At 51.0% G+C, this 23,573-nt stretch overlaps 1 protein-coding gene across 1 annotated transcript in view; it reads left to right on the top strand.

Moving 5' to 3' along the window:
* adck5 (aarF domain containing kinase 5) overlaps positions 1 to 23,573 on the top strand; it is a 275,480-nt gene that overhangs the window by 219,205 nt on the left and 32,702 nt on the right. The window contains exons 5-9 of the mRNA XM_072507984.1: positions 9,443 to 9,643; positions 11,903 to 12,043; positions 14,454 to 14,567; positions 20,753 to 20,884; positions 22,467 to 22,550. Of these exons, the coding sequence (XP_072364085.1) occupies positions 9,443 to 9,643; positions 11,903 to 12,043; positions 14,454 to 14,567; positions 20,753 to 20,884; positions 22,467 to 22,550 (672 nt within the window). The remainder of the gene's footprint in view (positions 1 to 9,442; positions 9,644 to 11,902; positions 12,044 to 14,453; positions 14,568 to 20,752; positions 20,885 to 22,466; positions 22,551 to 23,573) is intronic.

Here is a 23,573-nt window from a genome sequence, read left to right as displayed (position 1 = left end):
TACCCACAGAGCCCACCTCCATCCTTACCCACAGAGCCTGTCTCCATCCTTACCCACAGAGCCCGCCTCCATCCTTACCCAGAGCCTACCTCCATCCTTACCCACAGAGCCCACCTCCATCCTTACCCACAGAGCCTGTCTCCATCCTTACCCACAGAGCCAGTCTCCATCCTTACCCACAGAGCCCATCTCCATCCTTACCCACAGAGCCCATCTCCATCCTTACCCACAGAGCCCACCTCCATCCTTACCCACAGAGCCAGTCTCCATCCTTACCTAGAGCCCACCCCATCCTTACCCACAGAGCCCATCTCCATCCTTACCCACAGAGCCCACCCCATCCTTACCCACAGAGCCCATCTCCATCCTTACCCAGAGCCCACCCCATCCTTACCCACAGAGCCCGCCTCCATCCTTACCCACAGAGCCCCTTCCCCATCCTTACCCACAGAGCCCCTTCCCCATCCTTACCCACAGAGCCTGTCTCCATCCTTACCCACAGAGCCTGTCTCCATCCTTACCCACAGAGCCTGTCTCCATCCTTACCCACAGAGCCCGTCTCCATCCTTACCCACAGAGCCCGTCTCCATCCTTACCCACAGAGCCCGTCTCCATCCTTACCCACAGAGCCCACCTCCATCCTTACCCACAGAGCCCGCCCCATCCTTACCCACAGAGCCCGTCTCCATCCTTACCCACAGAGCCCGTCTCCATCCTTACCCACAGAGCCCGCCTCCATCCTTACCCACAGAGCCTGTCTCCCTCCTTACCCAGAGCCCTCTCCATCCTTACCCACAGAGCCCACCTCCATCCTTACCCACAGAGCCTGTCTCCATCCTTACCCACAGAGCCCGCCTCCATCCTTACCCAGAGCCTACCTCCATCCTTACCCACAGAGCCCACCTCCATCCTTACCCACAGAGCCTGTCTCCATCCTTACCCACAGAGCCAGTCTCCATCCTTACCCACAGAGCCCGCCTCCATCCTTACCCACAGAGCCCACCTCCATCCTTACCCACAGAGCCCGCCTCCATCCTTACCCAGAGCCCACCTCCATCCTTACCCAGAGAGCCCACCTCCATCCTTACCCAGAGAGCCTGTCTCCATCCTTACCCACAGAGCCTGTCTCCATCCTTACCCACAGAGCCTGTCTCCATCCTTACCCACAGAGCCCGCCTCCATCTTTACCCAGAGCCCACCTCCATCCTTACCCACAGAGCCCATCTCCATCCTTACCCAGAGCCCACCTCCATCCTTACCCACAGAGCCTGTCTCCATCCTTACCCACAGAGCCCACCTCCATCCTTACCCACAGAGCCTGTCTCCATCCTTACCCACAGAGCCCGCCTCCATCCTTACCCAGAGCCCACCTCCATCCTTACCCAGAGAGCCCACCTCCATCCTTACCCACAGAGCCAGTCTCCATCCTTACCCACAGAGCCGTCCCCATCCTTACCCACAGAGCCCACCTCCATCCTTACCCACAGAGCCAGTCTCCAACCTTACCCACAGAGCCTGTCTCCATCCTTACCCACAGAGCCCGCCTCCATCCTTACCCAGAGCCCGCGTCCATCCTTACCCACAGAGCCCACCTCCATCTTTACCCACAGTGCCCGCCTCCATCCTTACCCACAGAGCCCACCTCCATCCTTACCCACAGTGCCCGCCTCCATCCTTACCCACAGAGCCAGTCTCCATCCTTACCCACAGAGCCCGCCTCCATCTTTACCCACAGAGCCTGTCTCCATCCTTACCCACAGAGCCTGTCTCCATCCTTACCCACAGAGCCCACCTCCATCCTTACCCACAGAGCCTGTCTCCATCCTTACCCACAGAGCCTGTCTCCATCCTTACCCACAGAGCCCACTCCCCATCCTTACCCACAGAGCCCCTTCCCCATCCTTACCCACAGAGCCCACCTCCATCCTTACCCACAGAGCCCCTTCCCCATCCTTACCCACAGAGCCCCTTCCCCATCCTTACCCACAGAGCCAGTCTCCATCCTTACCCACAGAGCCTGTCTCCATCCTTACCCACAGAGCCCGCCTCCATCCTTACCCACAGAGCCAGTCTCCATCCTTACCCACAGAGCCCGCCCCATCCTTACCCACAGAGCCCACCTCCATCCTTACCCACAGAGCCTGTCTCCATCCTTACCCAGAGCCCACCCCATCCTTACCCACAGAGCCCATCTCCATCCTTACCCACAGAGCCTGTCTCCATCCTTACCCACAGAGCCCGCCTCCATCCTTACCCACAGAGCCCCTTCCCCATCCTTACCCACAGAGCCCCTTCCCCATCCTTACCCACAGAGCCTGTCTCCATCCTTACCCACAGAGCCTGTCTCCATCCTTACCCACAGAGCCCGCCCCATCCTTACCCACAGAGCCCGCCCCATCCTTACCCACAGAGCCTGTCTCCATCCTTACCCACAGAGCCCGCCTCCATCCTTACCCACAGAGCCCACCCCATCCTTACCCACAGAGCCCGTCTCCATCCTTACCCACAGAGCCTGTCTCCATCCTTACCCACAGAGCCTGTCTCCATCCTTACCCACAGAGCCTGTCTCCATCCTTACCCACAGAGCCCCTTCCCCATCCTTACCCACAGAGCCCCTTCCCCATCCTTACCCACAGAGCCTGTCTCCATCCTTACCCACAGAGCCTGTCTCCATCCTTACCCACAGAGCCTGTCTCCATCCTTACCCACAGAGCCCGTCTCCATCCTTACCCACAGAGCCCACCTCCATCCTTACCCACAGAGCCTGTCTCCATCCTTACCCACAGAGCCCACCTCCATCCTTACCCACAGAGCCAGTCTCCATCCTTACCCACAGAGCCAGTCTCCATCCTTACCCACAGAGCCCACCTCCATCCTTACCCAGAGAGCCCACCTCCATCCTTACCCACAGAGCCTGTCTCCATCCTTACCCACAGAGCCTGTCTCCATCCTTACCCACAGAGCCTGTCTCCATCCTTACCCACAGAGCCTGTCTCCATCCTTACCCACAGAGCCCGTCTCCATCCTTACCCACACAGCCCATCTCCATCCTTACCCACAGAGCCCACCTCCATCCTTACCCACAGAGCCTGTCTCCATCCTTACCCACAGAGCCTGTCTCCATCCTTACCCACAGAGCCTGTCTCCATCCTTACCCACAGAGCCCGCCTCCATCCTTACCCACAGAGCCCGTCTCCATCCTTACCCACAGAGCCCGTCTCCATCCTTACCCAGAGCCCGTCTCCATCCTTACCCACAGAGCCAGTCTCCATCCTTACCCACAGAGCCTGTCTCCATCCTTACCCACAGAGCCTGTCTCCATCCTTACCCACAGAGCCAGTCTCCATCCTTACCCACAGAGCCCACCCCATCCTTACCCACAGAGCCTGTCTCCATCCTTACCCACAGAGCCCACCTCCATCCTTACCCACAGAGCCCGTCTCCATCCTTACCCACAGAGCCAGTCTCCATCCTTACCCACAGAGCCCACCCCATCCTTACCCACAGAGCCCGCCTCCATCCTTACCCACAGAGCCTGTCTCCATCCTTACCCACAGAGCCCACCTCCATCCTTACCCACAGAGCCCGTCTCCATCCTTACCCACAGAGCCTGTCTCCATCCTTACCCACAGAGCCCGCCTCCATCCTTACCCACAGAGCCCACCTCCATCCTTACCCACAGAGCCCGTCTCCATCCTTACCCACAGAGCCCGTCTCCATCCTTACCCACAGAGCCCACCTCCATCCTTACCCACAGAGCCTGTCTCTATCCTTACCCACAGAGCCCGCCTCCATCCTTACCCACAGAGCCCGCCTCCATCCTTACCCACAGAGCCCACCTCCATCCTTACCCACAGAGCCTGTCTCCATCCTTACCCACAGAGCCTGTCTCCATCCTTACCCACAGAGCCTGTCTCCATCCTTACCCAGAGCCCACCTCCATCCTTACCCACAGAGCCCGCCTCCATCCTTACCCACAGAGCCCGTCTCCATCCTTACCCACAGAGCCCTCCCCATCCTTACCCACAGAGCCCGTCTCCATCCTTACCCACAGAGCCCGTCTCCATCCTTACCCACAGAGCCCGTCTCCATCCTTACCCACAGAGCCCACCTCCATCCTTACCCACAGAGCCCGCCTCCATCCTTACCCACAGAGCCTGTCTCCATCCTTACCCACAGAGCCCGTCTCCATCCTTACCCACAGAGCCCACCTCCATCCTTACCCACAGAGCCCGTCTCCATCCTTACCCACAGAGCCCCCGTCTCCATCCTTACCCACAGAGCCCACCTCCATCCTTACCCACAGAGCCCACCTCCATCCTTACCCACAGAGCCCGTCTCCATCCTTACCCACAGAGCCCGTCTCCATCCTTACCCACAGAGCCCGCCTCCATCCTTACCCACAGAGCCAGTCTCCATCCTTACCCACAGAGCCTGTCTCCATCCTTACCCACAGAGCCCACCTCCATCCTTACCCACAGAGCCCGTCTCCATCCTTACCCACAGAGCCCGCCTCCATCCTTACCCAGAGCCCGCCTCCATCCTTACCCACAGAGCCTGTCTCCATCCTTACCCACAGAGCCCGCCTCCATCCTTACCCACAGAGCCCGCCTCCATCCTTACCCACAGAGCCCGTCTCCATCCTTACCCACAGAGCCCACCTCCATCCTTACCCACAGAGCCAGTCTCCATCCTTACCCACAGAGCCCACCTCCATCCTTACCCACAGAGCCAGTCTCCATCCTTACCCACAGAGCCTGTCTCCATCCTTACCCACAGAGCCTGTCTCCATCCTTACCCACAGAGCCCACCTCCATCCTTACCCACAGAGCCCGCCTCCATCCTTACCCACAGAGCCCGCCCCATCCTTACCCACAGAGCCCGCCTCCATCCTTACCCACAGAGCCCGCCTCCATCCTTACCCACAGAGCCCACCTCCATCCTTACCCACAGAGCCCGCCCCATCCTTACCCACAGAGCCCGCCCCATCCTTACCCACAGAGCCTGTCTCCATCCTTACCCAGAGCCCGCCTCCATCCTTACCCACAGAGCCCACCTCCATCCTTACCCACAGAGCCCACCTCCATCCTTACCCACAGAGCCTGTCTCCATCCTTACCCACAGAGCCCTCCCCATCCTTACCCACAGAGCCCACCTCCATCCTTACCCACAGAGCCTGTCTCCATCCTTACCCACAGAGCCTGTCTACATCCTTACCCACAGAGCCCGCCTCCATCCTTACCCACAGAGCCCACCTCCATCCTTACCCACAGAGCCTGTCTCCATCCTTACCCACAGAGCCCGCCTCCATCCTTACCCACAGAGCCCGCCTCCATCCTTACCCACAGAGCCCGCCTCCACCCTTACCCACAGAGCCTGTCTCCACCCTTACCCACAGAGCCCGCCTCCACCCTTACCCACAGAGCCCACCTCCATCCTTACCCACAGAGCCCGCCTCCATCCTTACCCACAGAGCCCGCCTCCATCCTTACCCACAGAGCCTGTCTCCATCCTTACCCACAGAGCCTGTCTCCATCCTTACCCAGAGCCCACCTCCATCCTTACCCACAGAGCCCGTCTCCATCCTTACCCACAGAGCCCGCCTCCATCCTTACCCACAGAGCCAGTCTCCATCCTTACCCAGAGCCCTCCCCATCCTTACCCACACAGCCCGTCTCCATCCTTACCCACAGATCCTGTCTCCATCCTTACCCAGAGCCCACCTCCATCCTTACCCACAGAGCCTGTCTCCATCCTTACCCACAGAGCCTGTCTCCATCCTTACCCAGAGCCCGCCTCCATCCTTACCCACAGAGCCTGTCTCCATCCTTACCCAGAGCTCACCTCCATCCTTACCCACAGAGCCTGTCTCCATCCTTACCCACAGAGCCTGTCTCCATCCTTACCCACAGAGCCCCCGCCTCCATCCTTACCCACAGATCCTGTGTCCATCCTTACCCAGAGCTCACCTCCATCCTTACCCACAGAGCCTGTCTCCATCCTTACCCACAGAGCCCCCGCCTCCATCCTTACCCACAGATCCTGTCTCCATCCTTACCCAGAGCTCACCTCCATCCTTACCCACAGAGCCTGTCTCCATCCTTACCCACAGAGCCCACCTCCATCCTTACCCACAGAGCCCGCCTCCATCCTTACCCACAGAGCCCGCCTCCATCCTTACCCACAGAGCCCGTCTCCATCCTTACCCACAGAGCCCACCTCCATCCTTACCCACAGAGCCAGTCTCCATCCTTACCCACAGAGCCCACCTCCATCCTTACCCACAGAGCCAGTCTCCATCCTTACCCACAGAGCCTGTCTCCATCCTTACCCACAGAGCCTGTCTCCATCCTTACCCACAGAGCCCACCTCCATCCTTACCCACAGAGCCCGCCTCCATCCTTACCCACAGAGCCCGCCCCATCCTTACCCACAGAGCCCGCCTCCATCCTTACCCACAGAGCCCGCCTCCATCCTTACCCACAGAGCCCACCTCCATCCTTACCCACAGAGCCCGCCCCATCCTTACCCACAGAGCCCGCCCCATCCTTACCCACAGAGCCTGTCTCCATCCTTACCCAGAGCCCGCCTCCATCCTTACCCACAGAGCCCACCTCCATCCTTACCCACAGAGCCTGTCTCCATCCTTACCCACAGAGCCCTCCCCATCCTTACCCACAGAGCCCACCTCCATCCTTACCCACAGAGCCCGTCTCCATCCTTACCCACAGAGCCTGTCTCCATCCTTACCCACAGAGCCTGTCTCCATCCTTACCCACAGAGCCCGCCTCCATCCTTACCCACAGAGCCCGCCTCCATCCTTACCCACAGAGCCCACCTCCATCCTTACCCACAGAGCCTGTCTCCATCCTTACCCACAGAGCCCGCCTCCATCCTTACCCACAGAGCCCGCCTCCACCCTTACCCACAGAGCCTGTCTCCACCCTTACCCACAGAGCCCGCCTCCACCCTTACCCACAGAGCCCACCTCCATCCTTACCCACAGAGCCCGCCTCCATCCTTACCCACAGAGCCCGCCTCCATCCTTACCCACAGAGCCTGTCTCCATCCTTACCCACAGAGCCTGTCTCCATCCTTACCCAGAGCCCACCTCCATCCTTACCCACAGAGCCCGTCTCCATCCTTACCCACAGAGCCCGCCTCCATCCTTACCCACAGAGCCAGTCTCCATCCTTACCCAGAGCCCTCCCCATCCTTACCCACACAGCCCGTCTCCATCCTTACCCACAGATCCTGGCTCCATCCTTACCCAGAGCCCACCTCCATCCTTACCCACAGAGCCTGTCTCCATCCTTACCCACAGAGCCTGTCTCCATCCTTACCCAGAGCCCGCCTCCATCCTTACCCACAGAGCCTGTCTCCATCCTTACCCAGAGCTCACCTCCATCCTTACCCACAGAGCCTGTCTCCATCCTTACCCACAGAGCCTGTCTCCATCCTTACCCACAGAGCCCCCGCCTCCATCCTTACCCACAGATCCTGTGTCCATCCTTACCCAGAGCTCACCTCCATCCTTACCCACAGAGCCTGTCTCCATCCTTACCCACAGAGCCCCCGCCTCCATCCTTACCCACAGATCCTGTCTCCATCCTTACCCAGAGCTCACCTCCATCCTTACCCACAGAGCCTGTCTCCATCCTTACCCACAGAGCCCACCTCCATCCTTACCCACAGAGCCTGTCTCCATCCTTACCCACAGAGCCTGTCTCCATCCTTACCCAGAGCCCGCCTCCATCCTTACCCACAGAGCCCGTCTCCATCCTTACCCACAGAGCCCGTCTCCATCCTTACCCACAGAGCCCCCGCCTCCATCCTTACCCACAGAGCCCGCCCCATCCTTACCCACAGAGCCTGTCTCCATCCTTACCCACAGAGCCCGTCTCCATCCTTACCCACAGAGCCCGCCTCCATCCTTACCCACAGAGCCCACCTCCATCCTTACCCACAGAGTCCTCCCCATCCTTACCCACAGAGCCGTCCCCTCCGTCCTTACCTAGAGCACGCCTCCATCATTACTCACGAAGCCCTCCCCATCCTTACCCACAGAGCCCTCCCCATCCTTACCCACAGAGCCCGCCTCCATCCTTACCCACAGAGCCCGCCCCATCCTTACCCACAGAGCCCGCCTCCATCCTTACCCACAGAGCCTGTCTCCATCCTTACCCACAGACCCCACCTCCATCCTTACCCACAGTGCCCGCGTCCATCCTTACCCAGAGCCCGCCTCCATCCTTACCCAGAGAGCCCGCCTCCATCCTTACCCACAGTGCCCTCCCCTCCTTACGCTATCCTCTCACCTTCTCAGCATTTGCTGCACAATAATAGTAAAGCACATTCGGGACCCTTTCACCTTCCCCTCTGTAATGTTACCTTCCTAATCCTGGGAACCTCCCCTCCCCCAAATGAACAAGGAGATCCATTTATCTACCCCCTTGAAGAACGATTTTGGTAGAAAGAACGGCAGACACTGGAACAGAAACAGGAATCGCGGCAATACATTCATTTTGACAGTCTGTACCTGGCCTGCCAATGACAATGGGGGATTGTCCCACCTTGCCAAATTAGCCTTCACCCTCCCCACCAAACTGGTAAAATTAAACTTCCGGAGCCCTGCCCAGTCCCGACTCACCTGCACCTCCAGATACTTAACGTGAGACATCGCCAAGCGGAATGGCAACTTTCCCACCCCAGTTCCCATTCCCAGTGAAAGCCTATGGAGACAGCATTTTAATTAGATTTTGTGACTCTTTGAGGTTACTGACAGATTGCTGAAAAATCCACGGGATCTCTCCTGGTTGCATCTCTTATTTCATGTGTAGAACACTATCATTTGCCTGTTAGCGTATGTTTACCTCATATTAATTCTGAATGGTGAGGGTATTTAAGGTAAATATTATGAATTGTTTTATTTTTGTAACTTGTACAGTAAAGTGTATTTGGTTTGTTTGAAATAGTGGAATCTTGTGCCTTTACTTCCCTTAGACTGTCTCCAAAGATTTCACATTTTGCCTGCTTTAAGCGAAACATTACTCGTCCTTAATCGAATCGTACATACTCAAATCTCCCATGTGCAACTGAGGTGGAGGACATTACCTTGGTTTATTGTCTAATCTAAAAGAGAGCGCTTGCACTTGCTCAAGTCTGGCCCTGGATTATGTGCTCGAATTTGTAGAATGTGATTTGAACTCCTAACTTTCTGACTCAGAGCTACCTGTTGAGTCAAGGTTGACGTGAAGTGTCAATGCCAGTGAAGTCATTTAGTTAGCATGGTCAACATTTTGAAGACTCTAAATTTTGTTTTATAAAGGAGGTTAAACATAAAGTTCAACAATCTAAAGACTGGTCCTATTTTGTTGACTGTTCCGTAAGAGACCATAAGATGATCTGTTATAAGTGTTGTGTTCTTCTTGGATCCTGTCAGAACAGCCAGGACTTCATAGACACAATGTCCGCCTGCCATCAGCGAGGAGCGGACCTCATAGTGGAGGGGGCCATTAAGAACTCAGGTTTGTACATCAAGCTGGGACAGGGGCTGTGTGCCTTCAATCACCTGCTCCCGCCAGAGTACACCAACACTCTGCGAATCCTAGAGGACAAGGCCATCGGCAGGAGGTACAAGGAGGTACGTTTGTTTGTGTTTCCATTTGTGAATTATGTTATCATCTAAGATAGAACAGGTAACTCTTGATACTCCATGCCCGCAGAGTTGGCATTCTACACCTTCAGGACAGATATAACAAGGTTAGCTCCAGAATCCAGCATCCTGTCTGTCCACACGGCATCAAAACTTTCCTGAGCTCCGACCTGAGCAGACTCAATGGGCCGAGTGGCCTAATTCTGCTCCTATGTCTTATGCTATTATGGACCTCAAAGATGCAGAATCCCAATGCACCAATCCAGCCAACTTCCATTTCTAACCACAAACATTCATGTAACCTCCCAAAGTCAAAGTGTCTGCTAATATACAATTGGAGATTATGGTGAGCCGGTGGCATAGTGGAATTGTCACTGGACTAGTAGTCCAGGACTAGACCCAGGATAATGTGAAGGCTACAACAGGACATTGACAGGATGCAGAGCTGGGCTGAGAAGTGGCAGGTGGAGTTCAACCTTGATAAATGTGAAGTGATTCATTTTGGAAGGTCAAATTTGAATGCTGAATACAGGGTTAAAGACAGGATTCTTGGAAGTGTGGGGAAACAGAGGAATCTTGGGGTCCACGTACATAGATCCTTCAAAGTTGCCACCCAGGTTGATAGGGTTGTTAAGAACCCATATGGTGTGTTGACTTTCATTAACAGGGAGATTGAGTTTCAGAGCCGTGAGGTTTTGCTGCAGCTTTATAAAATCCTGGTTAGACCACACTTGGAATATTGTGTCCAGGTCTGGTCGCCTCATTATGGGAAGGATGTGGATGCTTTGGAGAGGATGCAGAGGAGATTTACCAGGATGCTGCCTGGACTGGAGGGCATGTCTTATGAAGAAAGGTTGAGGGAGCTAGGGCTTTTCTCACTGGAGAGAAGAAGGCAGAGAGGTGACTTGATAGAGGTGTACAAGGTGATGAGAGGCATGGATAGAGTGGATAGCCAGAGACTTTTCCCCAGGGCGGAAATGGCTGTCACAAGGGGACATAATTTTAAGGTGATTGGAGGAAGGTGTAGGGGAGATGTCAGAGGTCGGTTCTTTACACAGAGAGTGGTGGGTGTGTAGAATGCACTGTCAGAAGAGGTGGTGGAGTCAGAGTCATTAGGGACATTTAAGCGACTCTCAGACAGGCACATGGACAGCAGTAAATTGAAGGGGTCTAGGTTAGGTTGATCTTAGATTAGGATAAATGGTCGGCACAACATCGTGGGCTGAAGGGCTGTGCTGTGCCGTACTGTTCTATGTTCTAATGCTCTGGGAACCTGGGTTTGAATCCTATCTTGGCAGATAGTGAAATTTTACTTGAATAAAAATCTGGTCTATTGAAAACCATGAAACCATTGTCGATTGTCATAAAAACCCATCTGGTTCGCTAATGTCCTTTAGAGAAGGAAATCTGCCACAACCACTTTGTTGACTCTTGACTGCCCCCTCCAGGGCAATTAAGGAATGTCTCAGCCAACTGCATCTAGATCCCATGAAAGAATTTTTAAAATCACTTCATACTGGCACCGAGAACCACCTCACATCTTTCATAGAATTTACAGTGCAGAAGGAGGCCATTCGGCCCATCGAGTCTGCACCGGCTCTTGGAAAGAGCACCCTACCCAAAGTCAACACCTCCACCCTATCCCCATAATCCAGTAACCCCACCCAACGCTAAGGGCAATTTTGGACACTAAGGGCAATTTAGCATGGCCAATCCACCTAACCTGCACATCTTTGGACTGTGGGAGGAAACCGGAGCACCCGGAGGAAACCCACGCACACACGGGGAGGATGTGCAGACTCCGCACAGACAGTGACCCAAGCCGGAATCGAACCTGGGACCCTGGAGCTGTGAAGCAATTGTGCTATCCACAATGCTACCGTGCTGCCCATCTGTTCAAACTGACCGAATATTCTTGGGGGCAGAAGAGACAAAGGGCCCCTGAGTAAACTGGTTCTGTGTCGGGTCAGAATCTGCCCCATTACACCAGCATCTTCTCTGGCCTGGATTTGAACCAGGTGAGAATTTGACCCAATGCCCCATTCATTAATCGGGGCTGGCTTTCCGCAAAATCAGAGTGGTCTGTTTTACCACCCGTTGTCTCGGGCTGGATTTTAAAACCCGGAAAGAATCCGACCCACTGAACGACCAATTTCCCTCATCAAGAACAAGTTACTGCCAGCCGTTACTTCCATTAAATGTGTACAAAAAGAAAGACAGTGTCACCTTCTCTTCTGACATTGGCAGGTTGATGCATTGTTCCTCGAAGACTTTCAAACCACTCCGGATAAGTTGTTCAAATACTTTGACGACAAACCATTCGCCGCTGCCAGTCTATCTCAAGTGCACAAGGCGGAACTGTATGACGGGACATCAGTGGCTGTTAAAGTAGGTATAACCGCTCGCAGTGGCGGGTATCACAGGCTGGTCGTAGAGCCCAAAATCGTTGTGTGCCAATTAATGCAGAAATAATAAATGTTGTAACCTGCTTCGAGTTAAAAATAATTCCCCCGGATTACCTTTTCTCAAGTCTGCCTGGTGTAGTCATCATGAGGTTACCAGCCCATTCATAGAGGCACAGGAACAGGGGAAAGCTATTCAGTTCCACAAATCTCTTTCTCCATTTAATGAGAGATGGCTGATCTGCATCCAAACACCATCCGCCTGCTATTTGCTGTTTCGCAAACGACTACTCAACTCTGATTTTAAATTGTTAATTGAGATAGAATTGAGGTTTGTGGGGGAGAGAGTTCCACACTTCTACCACCCGTTTTACGTGAAACAAGTGTTGCCTAACTTCCCCCCCCCGCCCCCCTCTGATTTTGTCCCTTTGTCCTTAGTCCCACCAGTGAAAAAATTCTGTATCCAATCAGCTCCTTGCAAAATCCTAAAGGTTTCCATTCCAGGGTCATTGTTTTAAAATAAGGGGTCACCCATTTAAGAAATTCCATTTTATTTTCTCAGAGTTGGGAACCTTGGGGCGGGGTGAAAATTTCTAGGAGTTGGTCAGGAATGTGGAGAAATCAGATCAGCCATAATCCTGTTGAAAGACTGAGGTGGCTTGAGTGGCCTAGTCCTGCACCCGATATGTATGTCTGTAAATTATCCCTTAACCTTCTATCTTGCAGGGAATTTAGTTGACATAATCCAAACCTTTGGAAATATATTGGCAAACCTTCACAACCTTCCTTCCAAAGCCAATATGAAAAAATATGTGCCAAGAGCTTTACTCACTCTCGCAGCTGTGGCCTAATATTTGCTTTGTGTAGCTGTGGTTAACGTTCCGCTGCTTTACATTCCCGCCGTCCAGCTATAAACATTCCATTAGCCTTTGTGAGTACTTGCTGACTATGTTTTAGAGATCTGTGCACTTAATTTATAATGAGGTGGATCAGCAAGCTTTAAAATTCTCACTGTATCGGCAGTGCTCAGCGGCTTTTACATTCGACATAGAACATTTTTAAATGCATAGCTTGAAATACTTTAGGACTAGAGGTTTGCAGAGGCTGTGCGGGGTTCATCTGTGTGGGGCTTGTGTCAACATGGCCACAACCCACACGCCAATACTCGTTCTGTACACGGTACATCTCCACACACTCTACAGGACTGTGAAAAGGGAGGCGTCCCTGAACGCTGTAGGGAATGAAAGTTATGTGGTAGCCATCACTGTTGTATTATATTGTATATGTGAGTATTACGGTAAGGCCCCTGTACTACAGGTACGGGGGTAGATCCCTGCCTGCTGGCTCCGCCCAGGAGACGGAGTATAAATGTGTGTGCTCCCCGAACCGCAGCCATTTCGTAAGCTGCTGTAGGAGGCCACACATCTCGGTGTAATAAAGCCTCGATTACATTCTACGCTCGTCTCCTCGTAATTGATAGTGCATCAAGTTAAGATATGGAAGTTAATAAAGAAGTAACGCGCACTTCTCCGACGCCTTTCACAAGCTTGGGGTTTGTCCGAAAGCTCTTCCGGCCACTGGGCGTTTCCTTTGCAGTGCAGGCTCTGTACAAAAGAAGCTTTGCTTTTCTTTCCCCTCTTTGCATTCCTGCCAGCCTCTCGCTCCACCAGTCCCTCTAATGGCCGCCACCACCTTTGAGGTGTCGGTCTCAGCTGCGGTGCTTTTCCATCATTTCTATTCATAAAATAGCACGAGCAAACCTCTCGTGCTGATGCTAACAGTGAGCTGTCGGATCTATTGAAGGCGCGTTGTACATTACACAGGGAAAGGCAGAGATCACAAGTGGTGGGCAGAATGGCAGCTGGGCAGCATGGTGGCATGTGCCCAGAAAAGTTGTTTTGCTGCATGTGCTTGTTTTAATATGGTTCACAATTGGAAAAGCAGTTTTCACACAACAGGCACATTTGACGCCTGAGACAAAAAGACTTGCCTTTGTATGACCACTGAACATTTCAAAGCACTTTACAGTAATTGAAGTGCTTTTGAGCAGTAACCATTGTTGTAACTGAGGGAACACAGTTGCTAATTTATGCACAGCAAGTTCCCGCGACCTGCAATGTGATTAACGACCTGATAATCTGTTTGTAATGTTGATTAACCAGAATGCGCCCCTTTGAAATCGTGAGCGTGGGATCTTTTCCCAACTGAGGGCAAGGATGAGGCCTCTGGTTAATGTCCCGCCTGGAAGACGGTACCTCAGCAGTATCCCCCCCCCCCCCACTGCCTCCTTCATTTCTTTTTGTGCTGGAATAGGACTTGAACCCTTCCGACTCGGGGTTACTTAACTCTGCTCATGAACTCAGTTTGATTGTGTTTAACTCTTCCTTTTGCTGCAGGTGCAGTTCATTGATTTACGGGACCGATTTGATGGAGACATCTTGACACTGGAGTTTCTCTTGGCCCTGGTTCAGCTGATGCATCCAAAGTTTGCATTCCGCTGGGTCCTCCAGGTAAGTGCTCCCCGTCCTAATGGAAAGGTTGGAATGTTGATTGTAACATGATGGGTTCCAGATCATATTGCAGTATTTGTACAGCCAATGCCCTTGATGGTGTACAGTTTCTTTCAAAAGAAAAATGACGGAGACACAGTGAATCAGGTATGAAAGGGATGTATACAGATGAGATGCAGAGGTTTTGGGGTGTAAATGTGCAGTCCTTATTTCAGATCCTGGCCTCAAAACAAGCGGCATCTTAAATTGCTGGTATTTCCCAGATTGCAAACCATAGCATAGGGCAAAACATGTTTCCTCCATCTTCAAATTAATGTTCTCCAAAACTGATTTAGACCAGTTGGTCTAAAAGAACTTGCATTTCTATAGCACTTTTCACAACCTCAGAAGATCGCATTTTCCAGCCAATGATGTAACCCTGAAGTGTAGTCACTGTTGTCAAGTAGGAAATGCAACAGTCAATTTGCACCCAGCAAGGTCCCATAGACAGCAATGGGATAATGACCAGATCCTCTTTTTAATGATGACCAAGAGATAAATGCTTACCAGGACACCGCAGAGAACTGCCTAGCTCTTCTGCGACATGGTGCCTTGGGATTGTTTTTGTCCAGCTCCAAGGAAAGATGGGACCTCAATATTCATCCAAAAGAACTGGGAAGTTAAAGGAATGCGAGAAAGAGCGAGACTGAGAGCAGAGCCAGGAGGATAAAGGAATGCGAGAAAGAGCGAGACTGAGAGCAGAGCCAGGAGGATAAAGGAGCACGAAAAAGAGCAAGACTGAGAACTGAGTCGAAGAGATGAAAGAGAAAGAATGAGATTGAATGGAGCCGGGAGGATAAAGGAGTGCGAGAAAGAGCGAGACTGAGAGTGGAGTGCGAGCTTGGAGTTTGGAGCTCCTGACATGATGTCAGGATTCAAAACTGAATCCTGCCAGCAAGAGGCAGCAGCTGATTTGGGTGAGTACGATCGGGTAAGTATTTATTACTTTTATCGCTTATAGTTTGTAAGGGCTATATTCTGTGGTCAATAGTTTGTAAGGGCTATATTCTGTGGTCAATAGTTTGTAAGGGCTATATTCTGTGGTCAATAGTTTGTAAGGGCTATATTCTGTGGTCAATGGTTTGTAAGGGCTATATTCTGTGGTCAATGGTTTGTAAGGGCTATATTCTGTGGTCAATGGTTTGTAAGGGCTATATTCTGTGGTCAATAGTTTGTAAGGGCTATATTCTGTGGTCAATAGTTTGTAAGGGCTATATTCTGTGGTCAATAGTTTGTAAGGGCTATATTCTGTGGTCAATGGTTTGTAAGGGCTATATTCTGTGGTCAATGGTTTGTAAGGGCTATATTCTGTCGTAACAAGGAAGAGGGAAGTATGGCTGTAGGGTAATTGGTATTATTTGATTTTAAATATCTTTCAACGGTTAATTTAAAATCATAAGTCAGGCAGCACGGCAGCTCAGTGGTTAGCACTGTCGCTTCACAGCTCCAGGGTCCCAGGTTCGATTCCCGGCTTGGGTCACTGTCTGTTTGGAGTCTATACGTTCTCCCTGTGTCTGCGTGGGTTTCCTCCGGGTGCTCCGGTTTCCTCCCACAGTCCAAAGATGTGCAGGTTAGGTGGATTGGCCGTGATAAATTGCCCCTAGTGTCCAAAAAGGTTGGTGGGGTTACTGGGTTACAGGGATAGGGTGGAGGTGTGGGCTTCAGTGGGCTGCTCTTTCCAAGGGCCAGTGCAGACTCCCGACCATGCAAAGTCCTCCTGACTAACATCTGGGGGCTTGTGCCAAAGTTGGGAGAGCTGTCTCACAGACTAGTCAAGCAACAGCCTGACAAAGTCATACTCTCAGAATCATACGTTACAGACAATGTCCCAGACACCACTGTCACCATTCCTGGGTATGTCCTGTCTCACCGGCAGGACAGACCCAGTAGAGGTGGTGGCACAATGGTATACAGTCGGGAGGGGGTTACCCTGGGAATCCTCAACATCGACCCCTGACCCCATGAAGTCTCGTGGCTTCAGATTAAACATGGGCAAGGTAACCGCCTGTTGATTACCACGTACCGGCCACATCAGCTGATGAATCCGTACTCCTCCATGTTGAACACCACAGAACATGCTCTGGGTGGGGGACTCCAAAGTTCATCACTAAGACTGTCTTGGTAGTACCACCACAGACCGAGCTGCCCGGGTCCTAACGGACATAGCTGCTAGACTGGGACTGCAGCAAGTGGTGAGGGAGCCAACAAGAGGGAAAAAACATACTTGGCCTCATCCTCACCAACCTGCCTGCTGCAGATGTCTCTGTCCATGACCGTATCGGTGGGAGTGACCACAGTCCTTGTGGAGACAAAGTCACAGCTTCACACTGAGGATACCCTCCATCGTGTTGTGTGGCACTACCACCGTGCTAAATAGGATAGGCTTCAAACAGATCCAGCAACTCAAGACCGGGCATCCAGGAGGCGCTGTGGGCCATCAGCAGCAGCAGAATTGTACTTGATCACAATCTATAACCTCAGCGCTTGGCATATCCCCCACTCTACCCTTGCCACCAAGCCAGGGGATCAACTCTGGTTCAATGAAGAGTGCCTGAGAGCATGCCAGGGGCAACATCAGGCATACCGAAAAATGAGGTGTCCGCCTGGTGAAGCTACAACACAGGACTACCAGTGTGGCAAACAGCATAAGCAGCAAGTAATAGACAGTGCTGAGCGATTCCACAACAAATGTATCAGATCTAAGCTCTGTAGTCCTGCCACATCCAGCTGTGAATGGTGATGGACAATTAAACAACTCACTGGAGGAGTTGGCTCCATAAATATCCCCAACCTCAATGATGGAGGAGGCCAGCACCTAGGTGCAAAAGACAAGGCTGAGGCATTCGCAACAATCTTTAGCCAGAAGTGCCGAGTGGTTCATCCAATTTGGTCTCCTCCAGAGGTCGCCAGCATCACAGATGTCAGCCTTCAGCCAATATGATTCACTCCACATATCAAATAATGCTGAAGGCACCGTACACTGCAAAGGCTATGGGCCCTGACAATATTCCAGCAACAGTACTGAAAACGTATGCTCCAGAACACCCCTAGCCAAGCTGTTCCAGCACAGCTACAACACTGGCATCTGCCCGGCAATGTGGAAAATTGCCCAGGTGTGTCCTGTACACAAGAAACAGGGCGAATCCAATCCAGCCAATTACCGTCCTATCAGTCCACTCTCCTTCATAAGTGATGGAAGGAGTCATCAACAGTGCTATCAAGCAGCACTTACTCAGCAATAACCTGCTCACAGATGCTCAGAGCGGCTACAGGACATTCTAGAACAGAGAAAAGTACAGCACAGGACCAGGTCCTTCGGCCCTCCAAGTCTGTACCGATCATGCTGCCCTTCTAACCTAAAACCTATTACACTTCCAGGTTCCATATCCCTCTATTCCCATCCTCTGTGTAAAAAAAAAAGTTCCCTCGCACATCTCCTTTAAACTTTGCCACTCGCACCTTAAACCTATGCTCGCCACATCTATGCTCTCTAGTTATTGACTCTTCGACCCTGGGAAAAAGCTTCTGACTGTCCACTCTGTCCAAGCCCCTCATTATTTTGTAGACTCATTCCAGTGAGAACAAACCGAGTTTATTCAACCGCTCCTCATAGCTAATGCCCTCCATACCAGGCAACATCCTGGTAAACCTCTTCCGTTCCTTCTCCAAAACCTACACGTCCTTCTGGTAGTGTGGCGACCAGAATTGAACACCATATTCCAAGTGTGGCCGAACTAAGGTTCTATACAGCTGCAGCATAATTTGCCAATTTTTGTACTCATTGCCCTGGTCGATGAAGGCAAGCATACCGAATGCCTTCTTGACCACCATCTCCACCTGTGTTGCCCCTTTCAGTCACCTGTGGATCTGTACAGCAGATGCCTCTGCCTGTTGTTAATCTTGAGGGTTCTGCCATTTATTTCCAACCGTATTAGATCTTCCAAAATGCATCATCTCACATTTATCCGGATTAAACTCCATCTGCCATCTCCCAGCCCAAATTTCCAACCGATCTACATCCAGCTGTATACTCTGACAGTCCTCATCACTATCAGAAAATTCCACTAACCATTGTGTCGGCCGCAAACTTACTAATCAAACTAGTTACATTTTCCTCCAAATCATTTATATACACTACAAACAACAAAGGTCCCAGCACTGATCTCTGCAGGACACCACCGGTCTCAGCCCTCCATTCATAAAAGCACTCTTCCATTGCTGCTCTCTGCCTTCTATGACCTAGCCAGTTCTGTATCCACCTTGCCAGCTCACTTCTGATCCTGTGTGACTTCACCTTTTGTACCAGTCTGCCAGGAGGGACCTTGTCAAAGGCCTTACTGAAGTCTATGTAGACGACATCCACCACCCTACCCTCATCAATCATCTTCATCACTTCCTTGAACATGACCTCCCCTTCACAAAACCATGCTGCCCCTCGCTAATACGTCCACTTGCATCCAAATGGGAGTAAATCCTGTCTCGAAGAATCCTCTCCAATAATTTCCGTACCTCTGACATAAGGCTCACCGGCCTGTAATTACCTGGATTATCCTTGTTACCCTTCTTAAACAAAGGAACAACATTAGCTAGTCTCCAGTCCCCTGGGACCTCACTTGTAGCCAGTGAGGATACAAAGATTTATTTCAAGGTCCCAACAATTTCCTCCCTTGCCTCCCCCTGGTTCTGGGGTAGATCCCATCAGGCCCTGGGGTCCTATCTATTTTAATGTTTTTAAGACGCTCAATACCTCCTTTTTGTTCTCAATGTGACCCAGACTATCTACACACCCTTTCCCAGACTCATCATCCACCAAGTCCTTCTCTTTGTGAATACTATGCAAAGTACTCATTTAGTACCTCACCCGTTTGCTCCTTATATACATATAAAAAGCCTTGCGATTTTCCTTAATCCTGTTTGCCAATGACTTTTCTTGACCCCTTTTAGCCCTCCTGACTCCTTGCTTAAGCTCCTTCCTACTTTTCTGATATTCTTTATATTCCTCATCTGTTCCCAGCCTTCTAGCCCTTACAAATGCTTCCTTTTTCTTTTGGACGAGGCTTACAATATCCCTTGTCATACAAGGTTCCTGAAACTTGCCATACTTATCCTCCTTCCTCTCAGGAACATGCCGGTCCCGAATTCCCATCAATTGACATCTGAAAGCAAAAGACAGAAAGGGAAACAAGTGATAGGCAGAGAAATGTGGGTAGCACAGTGGTTAGCTTGGGTCCCAGGTTCAGTTCCCGGCTTGGGTCACTGTCTGTGCAGACGGAGTCTGCACGTTCTCCCCATGTCTGCGTGGGTTTCCTCCAGGTGAGATCAGCCATGATTGAGTGGCCTAATTCTGCTCCCGTGTCTTGATGGCCTCTCTGATAGCCCGCGGGGCAGATCTTGCTAGGGTGGCAGGCTCTGGATTTGCCCAAGGCAGCAGGGTGGGTGAGTGACTTGGCGGAATACTTGGGGTCAGAGGAGGATTTTTTCCACAAGGTGGAGGTTAATCATCGCACTCTTTAAGGAGCGATAGATGTCACTGGGGGGGGGAGGTGGGGTGTATTGTTCGGGGATATCTTTGTTATGATAAACTAGGATGTGTGGGGTGTTACGAGGGATGGAGGAATTAGTGTTCACTGGCAAGTGTATAAAGATAATAGTTTTGTCTGTTTTGTATAGAAATTGAAAATGCCTTGAATAAAAATATTTTAAAACAAAGATTGAGCAGCATTGAAAATGCGAATGATCATAATTGAGCCCTGTTTGCAACTTGGATCTGCTTTCACACTTCTAAAGACATTTAACTTGCGCTGAGATCATTGGGAGCTCTCAGTATCTGACGCTGACCCAAGTGGCTGGTTCTTGTGGTTACCTGACTCGGCGTTACAGCAGGCTGGTTAATTACTAAACTAACCGGGAAATGGTTTAACACTGTTAAGTGATAATGGATGGAAACAACTGTGTTAGTGACAGATTAGAACCTTCCGATTACATAGCAAACATTACAAACTGAAGTGATGCAACACCATGATCAGCAGTGAACTGTTTGCATGGCAGTACAGGCTTAGAGGGACCCAATAACTTGCTTCTGTTTCTGTGCCAGTCGAATGCATAGAGTGCCTCGTATGTATTCCTGTACGTTCTATACTCCACAGGACCTGAAGGGGACACTTGCCCAGGAACTGGACTTTGAGAATGAAGGCCATAACGCAGAACGGTGTGCAAAAGACCTCAGTCACTTCAAATTTATTGTCATTCCCAAGGTGTACTGGGAGCAGACCAGCAAGGTGAGGCGAAAAGAATGAACTATGTTCTGGCTATGTCTCTTGTCATTAAAATGTAATCAAAGCTGTTATTGATGGCATAGAACTGCACGCTGGGCAAACATCTTGATAGTTGATTCAAGATGGTTCAGTTGCCCGGATGAGTTCGTTCATTCAGGTTTGGTAATAGGGGCCCATATTTCACATGAGTTTTGTTGCTCGCCAAGTCATTCATAAACCCTTTGAATCTGTTGGCTATCAATGAAAGCTCAAATGTTAAAGGACATTATGAATGAATATGAAATGAAAATCGCTTATTGTCATGAGTAGGCTTCAATGAAGTTACTGTGAAAAGCCCCTAGTCGCCACATTCCGGCGCCTGTTCGGGGAGGCTGATACGGGAATCGAACCGTGCTGCTGGCCTGTCTTGGTCTGCTTTAAAAGCCAGCGATTTAGCACAGTGAGCTAAACCAGCCCATGCAAGCCTCTTGGGTTGAGGGGTGTCTTGGGTTTCCTCCGGGGGAGAATTCCGCCCAGGAAATCTCAAGGTAAATTTTAAGGAATTTAATTTAAGGGCTAATTTCAATCTAACTTCTGGTTTGTGGCGAAGAGAAAGGCCAACAGCACTGGTTCAATTCCCATACCGGCTGAGGTTCCATCAACCTGGCCCCTCACCTGAGGTGTGGTGATCTTCAGGTTAAATCACCACCAGTCAGCTCAAAGGAGAAAAGCAGCCTCTGGCCATCTAGGTCTATGGTGACTTTCCTTCATGTGATATGAGGATAAGAAGTTAGATTGAGAATGCAGTGGGGCAAAGACCTGTATAACCTGTGCCACTGGGGCTGGTTTAGCACAGGGCTAAATCGCTGGCTTTTAAAGCAGACCAAGGCAGGCCAGCAGCACGGTTCAATTCCCGTACCAGCCTACCCGAACAGGCGCCGGAATGTGGCGACTAGGGGCTTTTCACAGTAACTTCATTTGAAGCCTACTTGTGACAATAAGCGATATTCATTTCATTTCAATTTCACTGGTTAACCCAACATTCTATAATAATCTTTATTATCGTCACAAGTAGGCTTACATTAACACTGCAATGAAATTACACCCCTGCGCATGTTCGGGTACACTGAGGGAGAAATCAGAATGTCTAATTTACCTAACAAACACGTCTTTGGGGACTTGTGGGAGGAAACCGACGCAGACACGGGGAGAACATGCAGACTCCGCACAGACGGTGCCCAAGCCGGGAATCGAACCCAGGTCTCTGGCGCTATGAAGCATCAGTGCTAACCACTGTGCTACTTCATATTGCTGCTAACATTGTTCCTGTGTGCAACCATTTTTCTAATAATTCTTTAAACACATCAGTCCAATCTGAGCTTTCTGTTTTTTGGTCTGATTATATTCTGTGATGATATTGTGCACTTTGGTGACCCTGCTGTCTAGATTGTACCAAAACCCCTCCTTCCCATTATACCGTACCTGTGGTCAGCTCTTCCTAATTCTCCACACTAATCACCCACCTATGTGCTGCGCAGGCATTTTCTGCCTTTTGTAGGCTCTGCAAATGTATTTCTGCCTGATCTGTACCTGCTTTTACTTTCAGCGAATCCTGACTGCAGATTACTGCGAGGGCTGTAAAATCACCAGCATCGATGAAATTGAGCAGCAGGGTTTAACTTTAAAAGATGTGAGTACAGATTTTGCCCCACTTATCCACTCCTTCAGATGTATTCCTCAGCTCTTCTGAAGGCAGTTATTTGTGGACAGGCATTAGTCACCCTCTAGTACTCACTCCCTCAAGTAACCAGCCCTCACATGTGACCCCCAGACGGTCTGTGTTAATAGATCCATTTAACTGTGGGGCGGGGGGGAGGGGTCGTAGGTCAGACTCACCACCTGATGTCCATGCATGCTGCATTCTGAGAGGGTTTGTCAGATGGGGACCAGGAGTGGGATTCCTGGGAGATTTTAATTTTCATCCTATTGTTGTCTAGCCCCTGCCAATAGTTGTAGGCTCTGTACCATTTGAAGCTTATAGTCTTTCAATATATTGTGACTGTGCAAACTCTTGACTAAAACAATCCAAAGTCAAAACCCATCGTCTATGCTTTCTCGATTAGCTTTAAAGCTTTTAAAAGTCATTTGCCCTTTGAAAGATGCAATGTTCCCCAGCACCTACCTTGCTCCCTGACAACCCTGGACAAGGTTTCTCCTAGCCTGCACAAAGTGATGTCTTCAAATCAAACTCTTGAGGTCAGCAAACTGCTCAAATCTGGATAGAACCTCTGAGCTTCCTTCACTGGATGGCTGGTCTTCATTGAAACCAGCCACTCCATCCACCACTGACACACCTTGGCTGCTACATGCTCTGCCTGCAGGATACACTGTAACCCCTTTGACAGCAGCCTCTTAGCAGACACATGGGAACACTCACATCTCCAAGTTCCCCTCCAAATCCCCCACAATCCTGACTTGGAAATGCATCAATATTTACTGGTCATTGCTGGGGGGAAATTCTGTAACTCCCTCCTAACAGAATTGTGGATGTATCTACGCCTCCTGGGTGGCAGCGGTTTCAGGCAGCAAACCAATGTCACCACCTCGAGGGCAGCTAGGGCTGGGCAATAAGTAACAGCCAGGCTTGTGACGCCAACTAGGCAGGCCAATATTGAGCTGTAACTGAAATGGAAAAAATGCCTTTATTTGGAGC

The sequence above is a fragment of the Scyliorhinus torazame genome, chromosome 6, assembly GCF_047496885.1.
Source record: "Scyliorhinus torazame isolate Kashiwa2021f chromosome 6, sScyTor2.1, whole genome shotgun sequence".
Classification (NCBI taxonomy): domain Eukaryota; kingdom Metazoa; phylum Chordata; class Chondrichthyes; order Carcharhiniformes; family Scyliorhinidae; genus Scyliorhinus; species Scyliorhinus torazame.
The sequence above is the reverse complement of the archived record's forward strand: the minus strand, read 5'-3'. Positions and strand labels throughout refer to the sequence as shown.